General features: G+C 33.6%; 1 protein-coding gene across 18 annotated transcripts in view; it reads left to right on the forward strand.

The window, feature by feature from the left end:
• The window catches only part of JAKMIP1 (janus kinase and microtubule interacting protein 1), a 157,848-nt gene that overhangs the window by 121,939 nt on the left and 21,621 nt on the right, over positions 1 to 14,288 (forward strand). For 16 of the 18 annotated variants that reach the window (XM_084517960.1, XM_084517944.1, XM_084517946.1 and 13 more), the window contains 6 exons: positions 2 to 64; positions 1,351 to 1,449; positions 4,481 to 4,582; positions 7,620 to 7,673; positions 8,099 to 8,164; positions 11,172 to 11,240. In XM_084517960.1, coding sequence (XP_084374086.1) covers positions 2 to 64; positions 1,351 to 1,449; positions 4,481 to 4,582; positions 7,620 to 7,673; positions 8,099 to 8,164; positions 11,172 to 11,240 — 453 coding nt within the window. Of the gene's footprint in view, position 1; positions 65 to 1,350; positions 1,730 to 4,480; positions 4,583 to 7,619; positions 7,674 to 8,098; positions 8,165 to 11,171; positions 11,241 to 14,288 lie in introns of those variants that run through there. The other 2 variants (XM_084517952.1, XM_084517953.1) reach the window with 1 other exon arrangement.

A 14,288-nucleotide genomic window follows, 5' to 3' on the forward strand; every position in this document is an offset into this window, starting at 1 on the left:
GGATTCAAAATGGGTAGAAGAAAAGCAGCTACTAATCAGAACAAATCAGGAGTTGCTAGAGAAGGTATGTGTTCAGAGTCTGGGATTTTTTTCACAATTGCTGCCCTTTATCATAAAATGAATGGTAAAAGGAAATGAATGTACCAAATACTGGAACATCAACATGAAAATTGCACACTTTATTTTTCTCCAGAAACAGAAATTCTGATTAAAATACCATTATCAATATGCTTTTGTGTTCTTTGGGAATGGAAGCTGCTCTTTACTCTGGAATTACATTTTGTACAGGCCACTGATGTTTCTAGTTTCTGCCAGAACATAATCTAAAATATTCATGATAATGTGGAATGCTATATTTTACCAGTTACACAGGTATGACTATTGTCAGGACTGCTAAATTTTAAACCTCAACTAAAATTTCCTGCTCACTCCAGCCTTGGATTTTTACACACATTAAGTGTGTAAAAATTTTTACACACATTAAGTGTGTAAAAATTACTTTTTCCACACATTAAGTAATACTAGTTGATTTAAGTCTATTGTATCATTTCCTTTCTGAAGTATTCAGAGCTAAGCATCCTCATTGTCCTTCACTGATGCTGCAGGGAATGTTAGTTGGTACTCAGAATGTAGCAATTATTATTGTTATTAGCAGATCAATATTAATACAATTGAAACAAGATAAAGAAAAGTGCATGACTAAAAGCAGTTACAGCTGGACTTCATTTATTCAGACACTTACACAGGTATTCTAAATGCTATAGCACGTTCCACCAGGTGCTACACTTCTGTTTAGTTTCATACAAATAAAAAGATCACCCAGTTAAGCTAGCCAGTAGACCAAAACTATTAAGTGGCATAACAAAGAGTCAGCTTTGAATTTCTGTTTTGTCATTGTTAGTGCCCTAAAGCAAAAGTCTGGAAAATTAAAAATTAGACATTAAAATACTCTCCATTATTGTGTTTCATATGCTGTAAAATGTAAATGTCTGGTTATGCAAAGACAATAAGAACAGTCTGTGCATATGTTAATTGAATCCAGTTTTATTCACCTGATTTTAAAAGAAAGGTTATATTTTTAATTTGTTTAGATACAGTATTCATATCACTTTTCTTACTGGCTTCCACGTTTTTATTCTAAGAGATCATAGACTATTTTCTGCTGTCAGTTCTTAAAAATACTTTTCTGATGGTAAGTTCCTTCTTTATCTCCAAGACAAGGTCTAGTAGCTGCTGAGAAACTGAAAAAAAGAAAAAAAAAAACACATTTTGTCTAAAGCCCTGATCCATAGCTTAGTATGATGTCTTTTCCATTGTTTACAGGGTGTTAATGATGTATTTGTCTCCTAGATTTACAGAATGGAACAAGAAGAACATCAGCTGAAGAATGAGATGCAAGATGCAAAAGACCAGAATGAGCTGTTAGAATTCAGAGTGCTAGAGCTTGAAGTAAGAGATTCTCTCTGTTGCAAACTCTCAAATGGAGCAGAAATTATGTTTGAACCCAAGCTGAAATTCCTGTAAAGATTACTGATGTCTGGTGCATGTTTAAGGGAAATCACTTAGGTATCTATTTTTTAAATGTTGTATCTTGGGATAATGAAATTGATGCCGCTGCCTTAATGTGTTTTGGAGAGAGTGCTCACTAATGTTTAAGAAGATGTAATATAGCTAATATATATTGCATATAGTTTGTTTTACATCTAATAAAATATTTTGTTTTGCAGTATTTTGCCTTTTTTATTTGTTTCATTTCCATAACTACTCCTTTCCTGCATGTAAAATCACTCAGTATGTATACTACAGCATTGGTTGGCATTGCTTCAATTAACACACCTTCTCACATCTTGCATGCAGTGAAATCTAAAGATCTGACACATCCATCACATCAATGTATAATTGCTTTTAACTACATTGATTTAAGATTGACAGCATTAATATGAAGTAAAATGATCTTAAAAGAACACATTTTGATAGCAGCTTTGAAATCATTTCTCTTACCTGAATCCATTTTCTGATTGGATAAAATGGTCATGGAATTGAAATAATTTTCATCACTCAGTTAAAAGAAGGAAAAAAAACCTCTGAGAATGTCAGTTAGTGGTGAAGTACACCACTTACACAGTGTGTATGTGGAAGTAGTATGTTGCCCCTAGCAAACTTCTTTAGCAAATTCTATACTTTGAGTTAATGAAATAACTGAATAATTTTTGTGAATAAAAATTTGAACATGTAGCCTGTGATCACAGTAGAAAGCAATGATTCTCATTGCCTCATAAATGGGGCCTGTGTGGAATTTAGTAAACTAGTTGGGTGTGATGCATTATCACACAGTCGTATTGCCTGATAACATATTGTTCAGTTTCAAAGATCATCAGCCTTCTTAACACCATTTAGAATAGACTCTCCAAGAAACCTGTCAAAGTCGCTCCTCCATAATTTTCATCCAGCACGTTTCACCAAAAATCTTGGCATGTATAACTTCTCTGATAAAGATGAAAATGTCATGTCATCCTGTTATATGGACATTCTGCATTTTGTCTTTGATATTTCTTAGTCTATTTTGTAATCTTTTATTTTATATACCATACCTTTTAATGTCATAGCACATTATATTCTAAATTAAGGATTTAGATTATTGGAATTTCAGTAGGTATTCTGGAAGATAAAAGTGCTTTGTAATATATATTATTTGTATTCTGTTAAGCAACTGTAGAGTAAAATGCTGAACACTTTAGCATTAAATTGGCAGTTACCCTAGAATCTGTTCCCTAAAACGTGCTTCTAGAAGTAAAACAATCTAATATATATATATATACTTGTAAAAGGAAAAAGGAAAAAAAAAAAAGTGCTTCAAAACATCCTTCATAAAAGTATTTTCCACATACAAGAATTACATGAAAAGTAGCTCAGTATAATGTGTCTAGTTTTGTTATCTGCCAAATCTTTGAAGACTTGTTTCACAGAATAACAATGAGAGTATTTTTGTGTGATTGCAATAAAAGATTTTTCTCCTTAGTAGGCAAGCACATAGACACAAATGTGATTGACAATGTTAATTCTTTAGTAAAATTGTAAATGCTTCTCATAATCAGAGCAGTATTTTTCTCAGAACAGTTAAATTATTTCAGATAAAAAATTGATTAGGGTAGAAAACTGAATCTTTTTTTATCATTTAATGCAAGCAAATCCATGTAAGTTTAGTGCAATAACAAGTGATTAATTAAAAAAAAAATCTTTAATGATCACAGAAGAATTAAGCTTCTGGTTTTGTATTACAATATCTATGTCACTTAAGTCTATTTCAAAATTAGGCTGTTAACAGGAAAATTATTTAAAATAGAGCCTTTGGGGGCGGGGGGGGGAGGAAATATACAGAGCACAGAGATATTTCTCTCAACATTGTAATTTCAAATTAGGTTTAGACTAGTTAATGAACAAGAGTTGCCATGCTTTGTAATCTGCTTAAGTGAATGTATTCATCCCTTATTCCCGCCATTACCAATTAAAGTGCCACATTTTATGGCTTAGGAAATCAGGCATGCATGGATGGATAGAAGAAGTAAAATATTTGCAGAAACTCTCTTTCATTGAAACTGAAGGTCTTGTTGTCGGTACCTCTCATTGTTGTATGGAGAAGAAATACGATTTTCTTCACTCATGTTCCCATGGCCATAGTGAGTTCAGAGTAAGATCCAGGGCCTTGGTTTCCAGGGTCTTCAGTACAGTCATTTTCACAACCATGTTAAAACTTCATTTAATAAGATGTCTTACTTATTGTTTTACTGTATTTTTGTCTTCCAAATAAATAATAGCAATGATATTTTGAAGCAACATATGAAAATCAAGTAGATGGTCTGGATGTTTTAGAAACACTATTAGTTTTAGACAAATAAAAATTTATAATTTTTTAGCTTTAGCACAAAGGCATATTTGTGCTAAAACCCAGCATCCTGGGTTGTACAGAGAATAGGTCTGGGGATTTCACATGCTTTAATACAAAAGTTAACTGAAGAATAAACAAGGAGTGGATACACACTTTTAATTTTATTGAGAAAATCTGTGATAATATTTGTTGATTTTTTTTTTTCCTGCAGTTTATTCTTCCTAAGTAATCATTTGTTCAATGAAAGAAAGCAATAGTGAAATGAGGTTACAACTGACATTAGTTATTGCAAAGTTTTTTCAGTTCCAGTCAATTATTTGGGCAACATGCAAAGTTTTCTGGCTCTGGAGTGTGCCTGTTAACTTTGCAGAAACTGTGCATGGAATTTGTTAGAATCTGAAATCTTTTTTTTTTTTTTTTTCATAGCTATGTCCAACAGCCTACAAGTATAAAAGAAAGAAAGAAAGTAGGAGGAAATATTTGGAATATGAATAGGAATCTGTCTTTTTAATTTACAAGTCTATTTTGTAAAGGTGGGAAATAATTGTTTACATGTAATCACACATACTGTTTTTAAACGAAATCTTTCCTCAGGAGAGAGAACGAAGGTCACCAGCATTTAATCTTCATATAACCACCTTCCCTGAAAACAATGGAAGTGCGCTTCAACTGTTCTGTCAACATGAAGGAATAAAGGTATATGTGGGAAGTTAGGAACAGTTGGATGGCCAAAATGAAGAACACAATACGCAAATGAACGGTTTGCCATTTTTATCATCTCAGTGTAGGGAAGAAAATATGAAAAATACATATAGTAAGCAAATATATTTATAACTGGGAAAAGGATTTCATACAAATATGATTTGGTTGGAATCTGGTAGTCTGTCAGGAGTTCATTCATGAAAATTAAGGATAGCCAGTCAAGATAATTAGTGTACAGTCTAGGTAACTGCTGTAAAAACATTGCAGAGAAGAATGTGGGGTTTGATATGAGTCATTGTCAGGCTAGTTACAGTACTTTTGTCTTTCCTTCACAATAAATACTTACATCTAAGGTCAGAAATACCACATTCACATACCATTTTACAACCAATTTCATGAAGTCCGTAGACATTTTGTGTGTTGAATTAATATGCTTAGGTTATTTGCCTGGATCAGGGCCTTGAAGCATGAGGTGCCTGATCCAAAAGCTATTCAAACAGGTGAGACTATCATTTTAGATCAAGCACAAGACAAACATTAGGATCTCACTTGGTTAGCTTGTGTTACTAGAAAGAAAAGATTGTTCTTTCTACTTTTATACCCCTTTGAATAGGCTAACCATACAAACTGATTTGCATGCTGGTTCACCTAAGACTGAATTCAGGCTTGTCTTGATAGTAATGTTGTGTTAACAGGCCAGGCTGATTTCTTCATCAGTAACTTAGGTGGAATATCTCTGTGTTAAAATCAATAGCACACACTAGTAATTTTTGCCTGTATTTGTAATTGTGTTTACAAGCTCCCTAACAGAAGACTGGTTTCTATTCAGTCCCTTAATAAGTGCAATACTTTCAGTAGTGGAAATCAACTGAAATTATAGGCTATATAGTCCCTCTCTCTTTTATGTATAGGCAAGACTGAGTAGTCTTAGAAAAAAAAAAAAAAGAAAAGAAAAAAAAAAAAGAAAGAAAAAAAAAAGGTTACACCTGATAGGTTGAAGGTAAAACCTACATGTTTGGTTGGTTAGTCATTTCCCAACACCACAGCAAGAGTCATCAATTAATGTATTGCCTTTCAAATAGACCTTCCATGGGATGCCAGATCTGCTTTTTAACTTATCTATTATTCTAACTTGCATATTCGTTGTAGCATGTACAGGTTCTGGAACTCATTTGTTTTTATGCATTGCCTTCTGTTGCAGAACATTTTATTTCCTAAATATAAATGGTAGGGTTTTGTTTGTTTGTTTGTTTTTGAAACCTCTTTTCAGTTTACTTGCCTGGAAGCAGGGACAGTCACCTGATATGGGCATACTGAAATTGCTTTCTTTTTGTGTTTTCAGTATCTTTCAAAATTGTTAGCCATTGGCAGAAAACTAGATATCACAATGAGTGATATTACAATTAATTAGAATGAGTATTTATAGGTTAAGAGGGCCTAGAACTAGCATATCCTTCTGAATTCCATTCCTCACCAGTGTAACTGATCAGCGAAAGAAGTTCTTACTCAACATTGTCACAGCTGATCAAAATCAACAGCTTTAATTTTAAATTGAAGTGTATTTTAAGCTCTGCACCATTCTTAAATTACTGATGTGCACTGTTTAGAAACTACTCTAGTAGTTTCTGCAGTATTGCTGAAGTGTTGGGGGAGAGAGGGGAGTGAGGAAGGGCACTTCCCAGGATAGACCAACTTGAAAACAACACATTATTCCTGTTTTGGAGCCAGGATAGTCTAATTTGTATGGACTCTCTCCCACAACTGTGTCTGGTTTTCAAGAAATCTTTCAATTCATTATTAAGCCTTACTCTCTGGAGTCTGTTGGATATAGAATCATGAGCAGATCTGTTCTGATGTAGTTATGTAATTTGCAAGCATAGCTAATTTGGCTTTAAAGAAATTGAAAGATCAATCATCCTGACTCCCAAATAATGCAGTTGTGCAACACAGATGTAAACCAGCACTATGCACTGTAAGTAATGAAACTAATGAGCCAAGACACAGCCACTGTGAACTGCTGACCTCTACTAAGAAGTGCTGAATATGAGAAGTTGAGAGTACCCACATTATCGTGGCTGTCTTTTTTTGTGTGTAAATTAAGCATTTTGGACTAACATAAGCTGGTCTTTGCTCATGCTGTCAAGACTCACTACCTTCACAAACAGCATGGCCACATACAAGCTGTCAATGGGAATATCTTTGGTCCACATTAACTGGCGGGTCATACTCAGGATAGTTCTGGAGTGTGCTACTATTGGAGGTTAAACAGTTGCATGAACAGTTTCAACAAATGAAAGCATCGTCTGCAAATTTATTCCTATTATTTATTAATTTTTATTTATTTATTTATTTTTAATCAGTGGAGAGCTTTTCTTGATTGCAGCGCAGTGACTAGACACTTAATAGGGATGGGCTGGTTGCTGCTCTTTGTGGATCTGGGGGGTTGATTGGCAAAGAAATGTGACTTTCTACTCACAAAAACTGTGAGCTAGTAATATTTGGAAGAACATGTTCAGCCCACTGTGCATATTCACTTCTGCCCCTCTGAGTCTGATATGGAACTCTTCTTTTGCTTAACAAAGGGGAAGAAAAACAAAACAAAAACAAACAAACAAACAAACAAACAGAAAACACCTTCTTAACAATTATTTTGCTGTCCCTTTGACTTACATAGCCTGATGCGCTTCAAACTCCACTCCAAACAAACAGAAGAGAAAAAAAAAAAAAAAAGCAAAAAAAAAGCAGTCATTTAGGCCTGTTTATCAGTTTTGATTTTTCTTCTGCATCCATCAGCAGGATGATAAATGTGAAACAGTACAGTCTGACCTAATGCACAGACCTTGGGGTTGCTTGCTGTAATCAAGTGACTGTTGGCTTTGTTTCTGAAAATACCAGTAACACGTTCATAATTGTGATGCAAAACTAACATTTAATTTATTTGCATTTCATTTTTTTGCATGGGTACATAAAATGTAGCATGCAAAACTGTTTCTCAACTCCTTTATAAAAATGTGTTGAACATCTTTTTCAGGATGTGAATATATCAGAACTTATGAAGAAGCTAGATATTCTTGGAGATAATGGGGTAACAATTTTTTACTTTCTAACATACTTCTAGTTTTGTGGTTATTTTAAAACACTTTTTTTCCCTCACAGCACTGGAATTTTTCTATCTAAAAAAAAAGAAAAGAAAGAAATTTCAAAATCCTCAAATGGAAAACAGGTCTCACTAAATAATGAGCAATTGCAAAGTTATTACTGAGTGTCATACTGAATTCAAGCGGAAACTAAGTACTTTCAATATTTTCAATCATGGGACCCATTTTGGTCTCATTTATACAATACCAAATGTTATAGTTTCTTTACTTTGATACTTTGATTCTGAAATGTACAGAATTTATAACTGTAATTTAATTTAAAATTTATCACATGTTGAAGAATAGATTTCCAATCCAATTTAAAATGCATCTTTTTGTTTATTTTTTTTTGTTTCTTTGTTTTGTATTTTAGAATTTGAGAAATGAAGAACAGGTTGCAATAATCCAAGCTGGGACTGTACTTTCTCTCTGTGAAAAGGTGAATTCAGTATAGATTTTTGTCTGCCTAAAGACTGACCATGTCTGCTAAGATCTGATGTAACTTTGCCAGGGAAACATGGCTTTTCTGTTAAATGCATCTGGACTAGAGCATGTTTTCATCCTTATATGGCTTTGTTGGGATTGTGATGTGTTGAGGTACAATCAAATATTCAGAATAAACCCAATTTAAAAATAAAAATTTCTTCTGGGGATGTTCCCTTAGAATAAGTTACTAAAATGTCACTAAACGAGAGCAACTTCATTTCAAGAAATGCCAGTAGCCTCTTGGGACCAGGTGTGCTGTGAGGTTCTCTGTAAATCACACGACATATGACTGAAAAATTTCTGAGTAGCCTGTGCTGCTTTCATCTGTAAATTAATGGGCATAGATAACAAAAAAGAACTTGAGCAAGACAGATAATTAGCCAGGTCACTCAATTCCACATGGCTAGCTCTTTAATTCTCCAATTACAGAGAGAATATAATCTGTATATGAATAATGATGTCATTTAGAACTAAGAAGCACTTGTCTTTTACTCTGAAGAAGCTTCACTCTTTTGTAGGCTGATAGTAAATCTTTCCTAGATTCACTTTTAAAATTCAGAAACAGAACTTTAAAAGTAAAAATTGAGCATTTTGTTTAACAAGTAATTATTGCTTTAATTGACATAATTTTGATAATCTATTTATCCAAATATCTTAATGTAGGTAATCTAAATATGGTAATTTGACAATCATTAGCTTAACTGAGCAATTGCTATAAGCAATATAAAAAGGAGGAGGGGGGCTAAAAGCGCTATCCTTTTGATTGCCTTATCGCATGAAAAAGAGGAGCTGATGATACTTTAATTTTCCTTTAAATTCAATAAATAAGGTGGAGGAACCCCAGTATGCAAGCCTAAGACATGGCCAGACTTTAGGGGTGAGATTAGGTTAATATTGTTCAAATAAATAAATGTCTGCATAAAAATTGCCAGTGGAATTAGTGAATTTGTTTAATTTGTGTCAGTGCAACGTACAACATACACTTTGTTATCTGTAAGTTATTTCCATTAGTAATAAAGTATTGGCAGCTTTGTCAATAGAAGTAATTCCTTAAATAAATAGAGCCATAAAAATAAAAATTAATCCTTATTTATTAATTTTTGAATGTGAAAGTTATAGTGTAATTTTTACCCAGGTAAAATTGTGGGGGTTTTATTTGTTTGGTTGATTGCTTTTGTTTCTTTGTTTTGTGCAATCATAGTTTGCCTTAATGGATTTTTATGGTGGTTTTATCATATAATCTGATGATCAGAAACTCACCACTCTATCAGAAAGATTAAATATTTCATTTTATCTTACATAGGCTAATAGACTGCACTTTAAGACTGAAAAGAAAATAGTTCATTTTATTTCTCTATATCAATTTTTTGCCATTTTAGTGAAGTCTCTCACAGTAAACTCATAAGCACAACCTGATAGCCAATTGAATGAAGAGGGTACTCGGAGAAACACAAAATCTTTTGTCTTTTTTCCTGATGAACATTTGAGGTAAAGGGTAATGAATGACATCAAATAACTAAGTTTCTTCATAAGAGGAGACACTATCCATATCCAAATTTAACCAAGACAAAGAATAAGAGAAAACAGTTTTATGTTGTCCTTGAGAAGAGAAACATATAACATATTTGCACAATATTGTATGTTTTACAGTACTCATTGAGAAGCTAAAATGAAAAATAAAAGACAAAATCTGATAAGTAAAACTAGATTATTGCTTTAACATCCGTTCTACTGAATGTGTAGACTTAATTTAGATTAAAACAACCCTACTACTGCCTCTTCTAGTAAAATGTAACTATCTCAGATGTCCTGCTATGTGAGGAACACACAACATTCCATGTACATTCCTATAGTTCCTTAATTACAAAGTACCGTATAGTAATCACAACTCATAATTAGATGTTTTGGTAAAGTAAGGGTGCTACCCTATGTAGTGTACAAGATGTGCCAGTCACATTCATGTATGCTAATTAATCACACTCAATGGTTATTTTTTTTTATCAATTCTATTAACTCCAAAAATTAGAACTTTAATTCTTCCAATTAATCCTTAAAAAAAGTCTTTATTGAGAATAACTGTGAGAGATGCTGAAGACTTCCAATTTCTATAGATTTAAAGGGTTCAGAATGCTCACTGTCTTGCAGTATCCTTTATCAGCAGTGGGGCTTTGTTTAGCAATATCTTCAGTCTGTCACCTTCAAAATGAAGAAAACAAAGATTATGATGAGAACAGAATCTCTGGGGGATATGATGTTCCTGCACACTTCTTTCAACTCTGTATGCAAAGCTAAATATACTAAATAGATAAAGCAAAATTCATTTTTTTTTTTTTTATCCATTTGTCTCTTAAATAGTGGAAGGTCTAAATGCATGAATTCATGAATTCACATTTTGCTATTCTTGAAATCAAAATCCCAAATTAAAAAACAAATTAAAACAACAACAAGTTGTGCAATGCTTATCAAAGAATTAAACTAAATAGGAGTAATCTAATATTAGTAAGCATTCATCGTTGGCAAAGCTATGGTTGATCTTAATGGGAACTGGCCTACATCTGGAAAAGTGCAGAACTGGTGCCCTGAAATATTATTTTGCAAATCAAGCCAACAAGTATATCAAGTTGGAGAAAAAAAAAAAAAAAAAAAAAAAAGAAAAAAAGATTAATTTTGCATTGCTTACCCAAATCTATGTTGCATCTTGAAGTTTACAGGAGGAAAGAAACTTTAATAAGAAGATAGCCTCCACTTACTGTTTTTGATTATGTTTCTATAGTCCTCCATTCTGCCTGTTTCCACAACCTGCTTATTCAAGTGTAACTTCAAAGTGAATAGATAATAAGGGGGAAGCATATGCCTGGGAATGTTGGCAACAAACTTGCAAAATGTTCAGTGAAAATTTTTCACAAATTTTGTTTTTTCACTTTTTATTTTTTCCTCTTCATGCTACTATATTCATGTAGTGGTTAAAACAGATAGAGGGGACAGAAGCTGCACTGACACAGAAGATGTTAGACCTGGAGAATGAGAAGGTAAGTAAAGGTCACCAAAACCAGAATTCATTTAGCTAAAAAAAATCTTTTCAAGGGAAAGTGTATAAACTTCAGCACAGATTGACATGCTGCCTTTCTCTGCTTAACTGAGATTGCTTCATGGTGGAACTGGTAAGTACTATCCCAGTTTAATGCTTGTGTTTTTTGGAATGGGAGGGAAATGTCAAAGCCATATAGAGCAAAAATAGCAAAATATATACAAAATAGCATATGAAGGCATAACTTTACAAAGCATATTAACCAAAGAGTGTGAAATTGTCTTTGTGCTTTCTCTATGTATTAATTTGTCTGGCAAGAGCATCGTCTTTTTAAACTTTTTAATCATGCTTGAAGAATTGCTAAATCCTTTGGTCTCTGGTATTCAGTTTCTGGACAAGTTGTAAAGGCCTCTTCCTAATCCAGATTACCTTTCTTGCACCAAGGTCTTCCTGTTTAAAGGCAGAATGTTTTCTCAAAAACACTTCTGTTTTACATAAGAAACTCAGTGTTATACTCACCTTATTTTTCCATATGATGGACAAAGAGTTTTGAAAAGAATGCTTGGTTTTATTGGTTTACCATTCATGTTGTGCTTCTCATCTTCAAAAAGCTTTACACAGGTTAATCCTCACCACACCTTTTCCAGGTAGATAAGTAATCAGCATTACATCCATCTTAGAGAATGGGAAACTGAGACAAAGAGGTTAAGTGATTTGCCCAGGGCCACTGAAGAATTGTGTATTTGGGCCATGCAAAAACTCAGACTGTGCTCAGACTGTGTTCTCAGTTGAGTGTAGCTGATTGTAATGCAATACAAATACAAACAAATGCTTGATTGTTTATAAATGATTGTTTATAATAGGGATTGGTAAACAATAGTTTCTTTCTAACTTAGTTTGTTATCCTCCCAGTTATTATCTGTGATTTTTTTTGAAGTATTACTCTGGATAGCCCTGTATTTGTTTAGAGCAGCAATCTGAAAGTCTTCATTGACAATGACTGTATCTCCTAAAACAGAATCGTGAGATGAGTTTAGAAGAAATATTCCACTATTCCACTTTGAGAAGGGTTGAGGTTTAGTTGTCCTTGAAGCCCATGTTAAGAATTTGAGATCTTGCTTGTTTTCTTGTAAGCCATTTGTAAGCATATGTAGACTAGGCCTTTTTTACTATGCATTTAAGAGTGCATGGTAGAACTGCATCTTCTACAACAGCCATGACATTGTTGCTGTAATCTGCCTAAGAAAACAATGCCACCTGGGTAGTCAAGGTGGGATTCAGCTGCATTAGCATAATATCTAATATATATTAGATTTCTTAGAGTTATGTACAAGAGGGGCTGGGAAGTATGTCCTGTAGGACCTGTTGGGGACCCTTCTTGACAGCTAAAGTAGCATTCCCTAGAATGGCTACAATAGCAGCAGACACCGGTCTGTAAGGGAATTCAAGCCTCAGGATCAAAGCCTGGCATAAACTTTAGTTCTAGTTTCAGTATTAATTGATAAGTAATTAAAAGAACACCATAAAAAATAATAATAATAATAAAATACAAACACCTGAATAATAACGATTATAATCCTTATACAGAAAACAGCAATTTAATTAGTCTTCCAATATTGGCTTTGTATGTTGCTGCTGTCACCAATTATGAATTGTTCTTAACAAGGGGCTGGCAGGTCATCTACAGGTACAAATGTATTTGTAGTCATTTTGTACTCACAGCCCCCCTCAAACATTAATTTGCTGATCAGAGTGCATTTATTTTAAAACAAGATGTTTTGACTGACAATTCATCATCAGTACTGTTCATGTTTAGTCAAATGCTATGTCAGTGCTACACCAACAATTAAAAGAAAAAACTTTGGGCTTGCACATGTATGTCTGAAGGTGAAATTTAGTCAAATAAATGAGTCGGGCTATCCTCAATATCTTTTTTTTTTTTTTTTTTTTTTTTATTGTCATGATAGCTACTACATTTTGGAAGCAACACCCTTCTGTTGTATTTGGAAATGGTTGTGGTACTAAAATAAATCAATAAGTAACCAGAGCAGCAACATTAGCTTTTTATAGTGCTAAAAAAAGCTACAAACAAGCATCATCAAAAAACATACAAGACTCCTGTATATTTAAATTGGGATCTATTCTATGTGTTACATTGTATATGTATGTCTATAAGAAATGCAAGAGTTTGTTGAATAGAGAAAAATCAATGAAAAATACTAAATTCAATCAAAAGGCCTCTCTGCTTTAGGACTACTACTATTTAATTTTTATTTTTGAGAATGAGGTGCCTTAAGAGAAAAGTTAATGAAACCAACTAATTAATTTATGATCTATTTATTTTCATCAAAACACTCTAGTGGCATGTTTTGTGAAACCACTGTCACCAGTCCCTTCTAGTTTGACTATTCATTCAGACATTCAATTATCCATAATTTTCCTGCAACATCATGCTTTTGGATATCAAGTTTCACTGAAATCCCACCCTGTTTTACAACTTCTCTGGTGTAAGGTGTTGCTTCTGTGAAACTTAGTGTGTTTGATTATAAAACAACAACAACAAAAAAAAGAATCCCTGTAAAACCTTGGTGTGTTGAAAACTTCTTCAGCCCTTTAGCTAAAGTCACTTAACCTCTCTGGCATCACTTTACCTATTTCAAATTGACCTTTAACAGTTGAGAACTGAATTTCTATGGCTTTGCCAACACATCAGGGATTGTTGCTGCAGGATACAGCTAGGGCATGCTCTGATTTCCTGTCTAAAAGGGGCTAGGCAACATGGATTATGTTTTGCCCCGTGAATTCCTGAGGGGTGTATATTGTATATTTTTAGAAAAACAGTAAAGTGACCTCACTGTTGTTACTCTCATCCCTCTCTTGGCATGCCTGGTGCAAATAATGACTCTTGGACCAAATGCATGCAACCTCACATTCACAAACTCTCCTTCGTGTGCAACTCTGGCAGGTCTAGACAGGTTTGTACACTGGTGAAGAGGTCTGCACTTTCTAGGTACACCTTGGTAGTACATGTATTTTGGTAGTACACATG

The sequence above is a fragment of the Aythya ferina genome (genome assembly GCF_964211825.1).
Source record: "Aythya ferina genome assembly, chromosome: 4".
Lineage (NCBI taxonomy): Eukaryota > Metazoa > Chordata > Aves > Anseriformes > Anatidae > Aythya > Aythya ferina.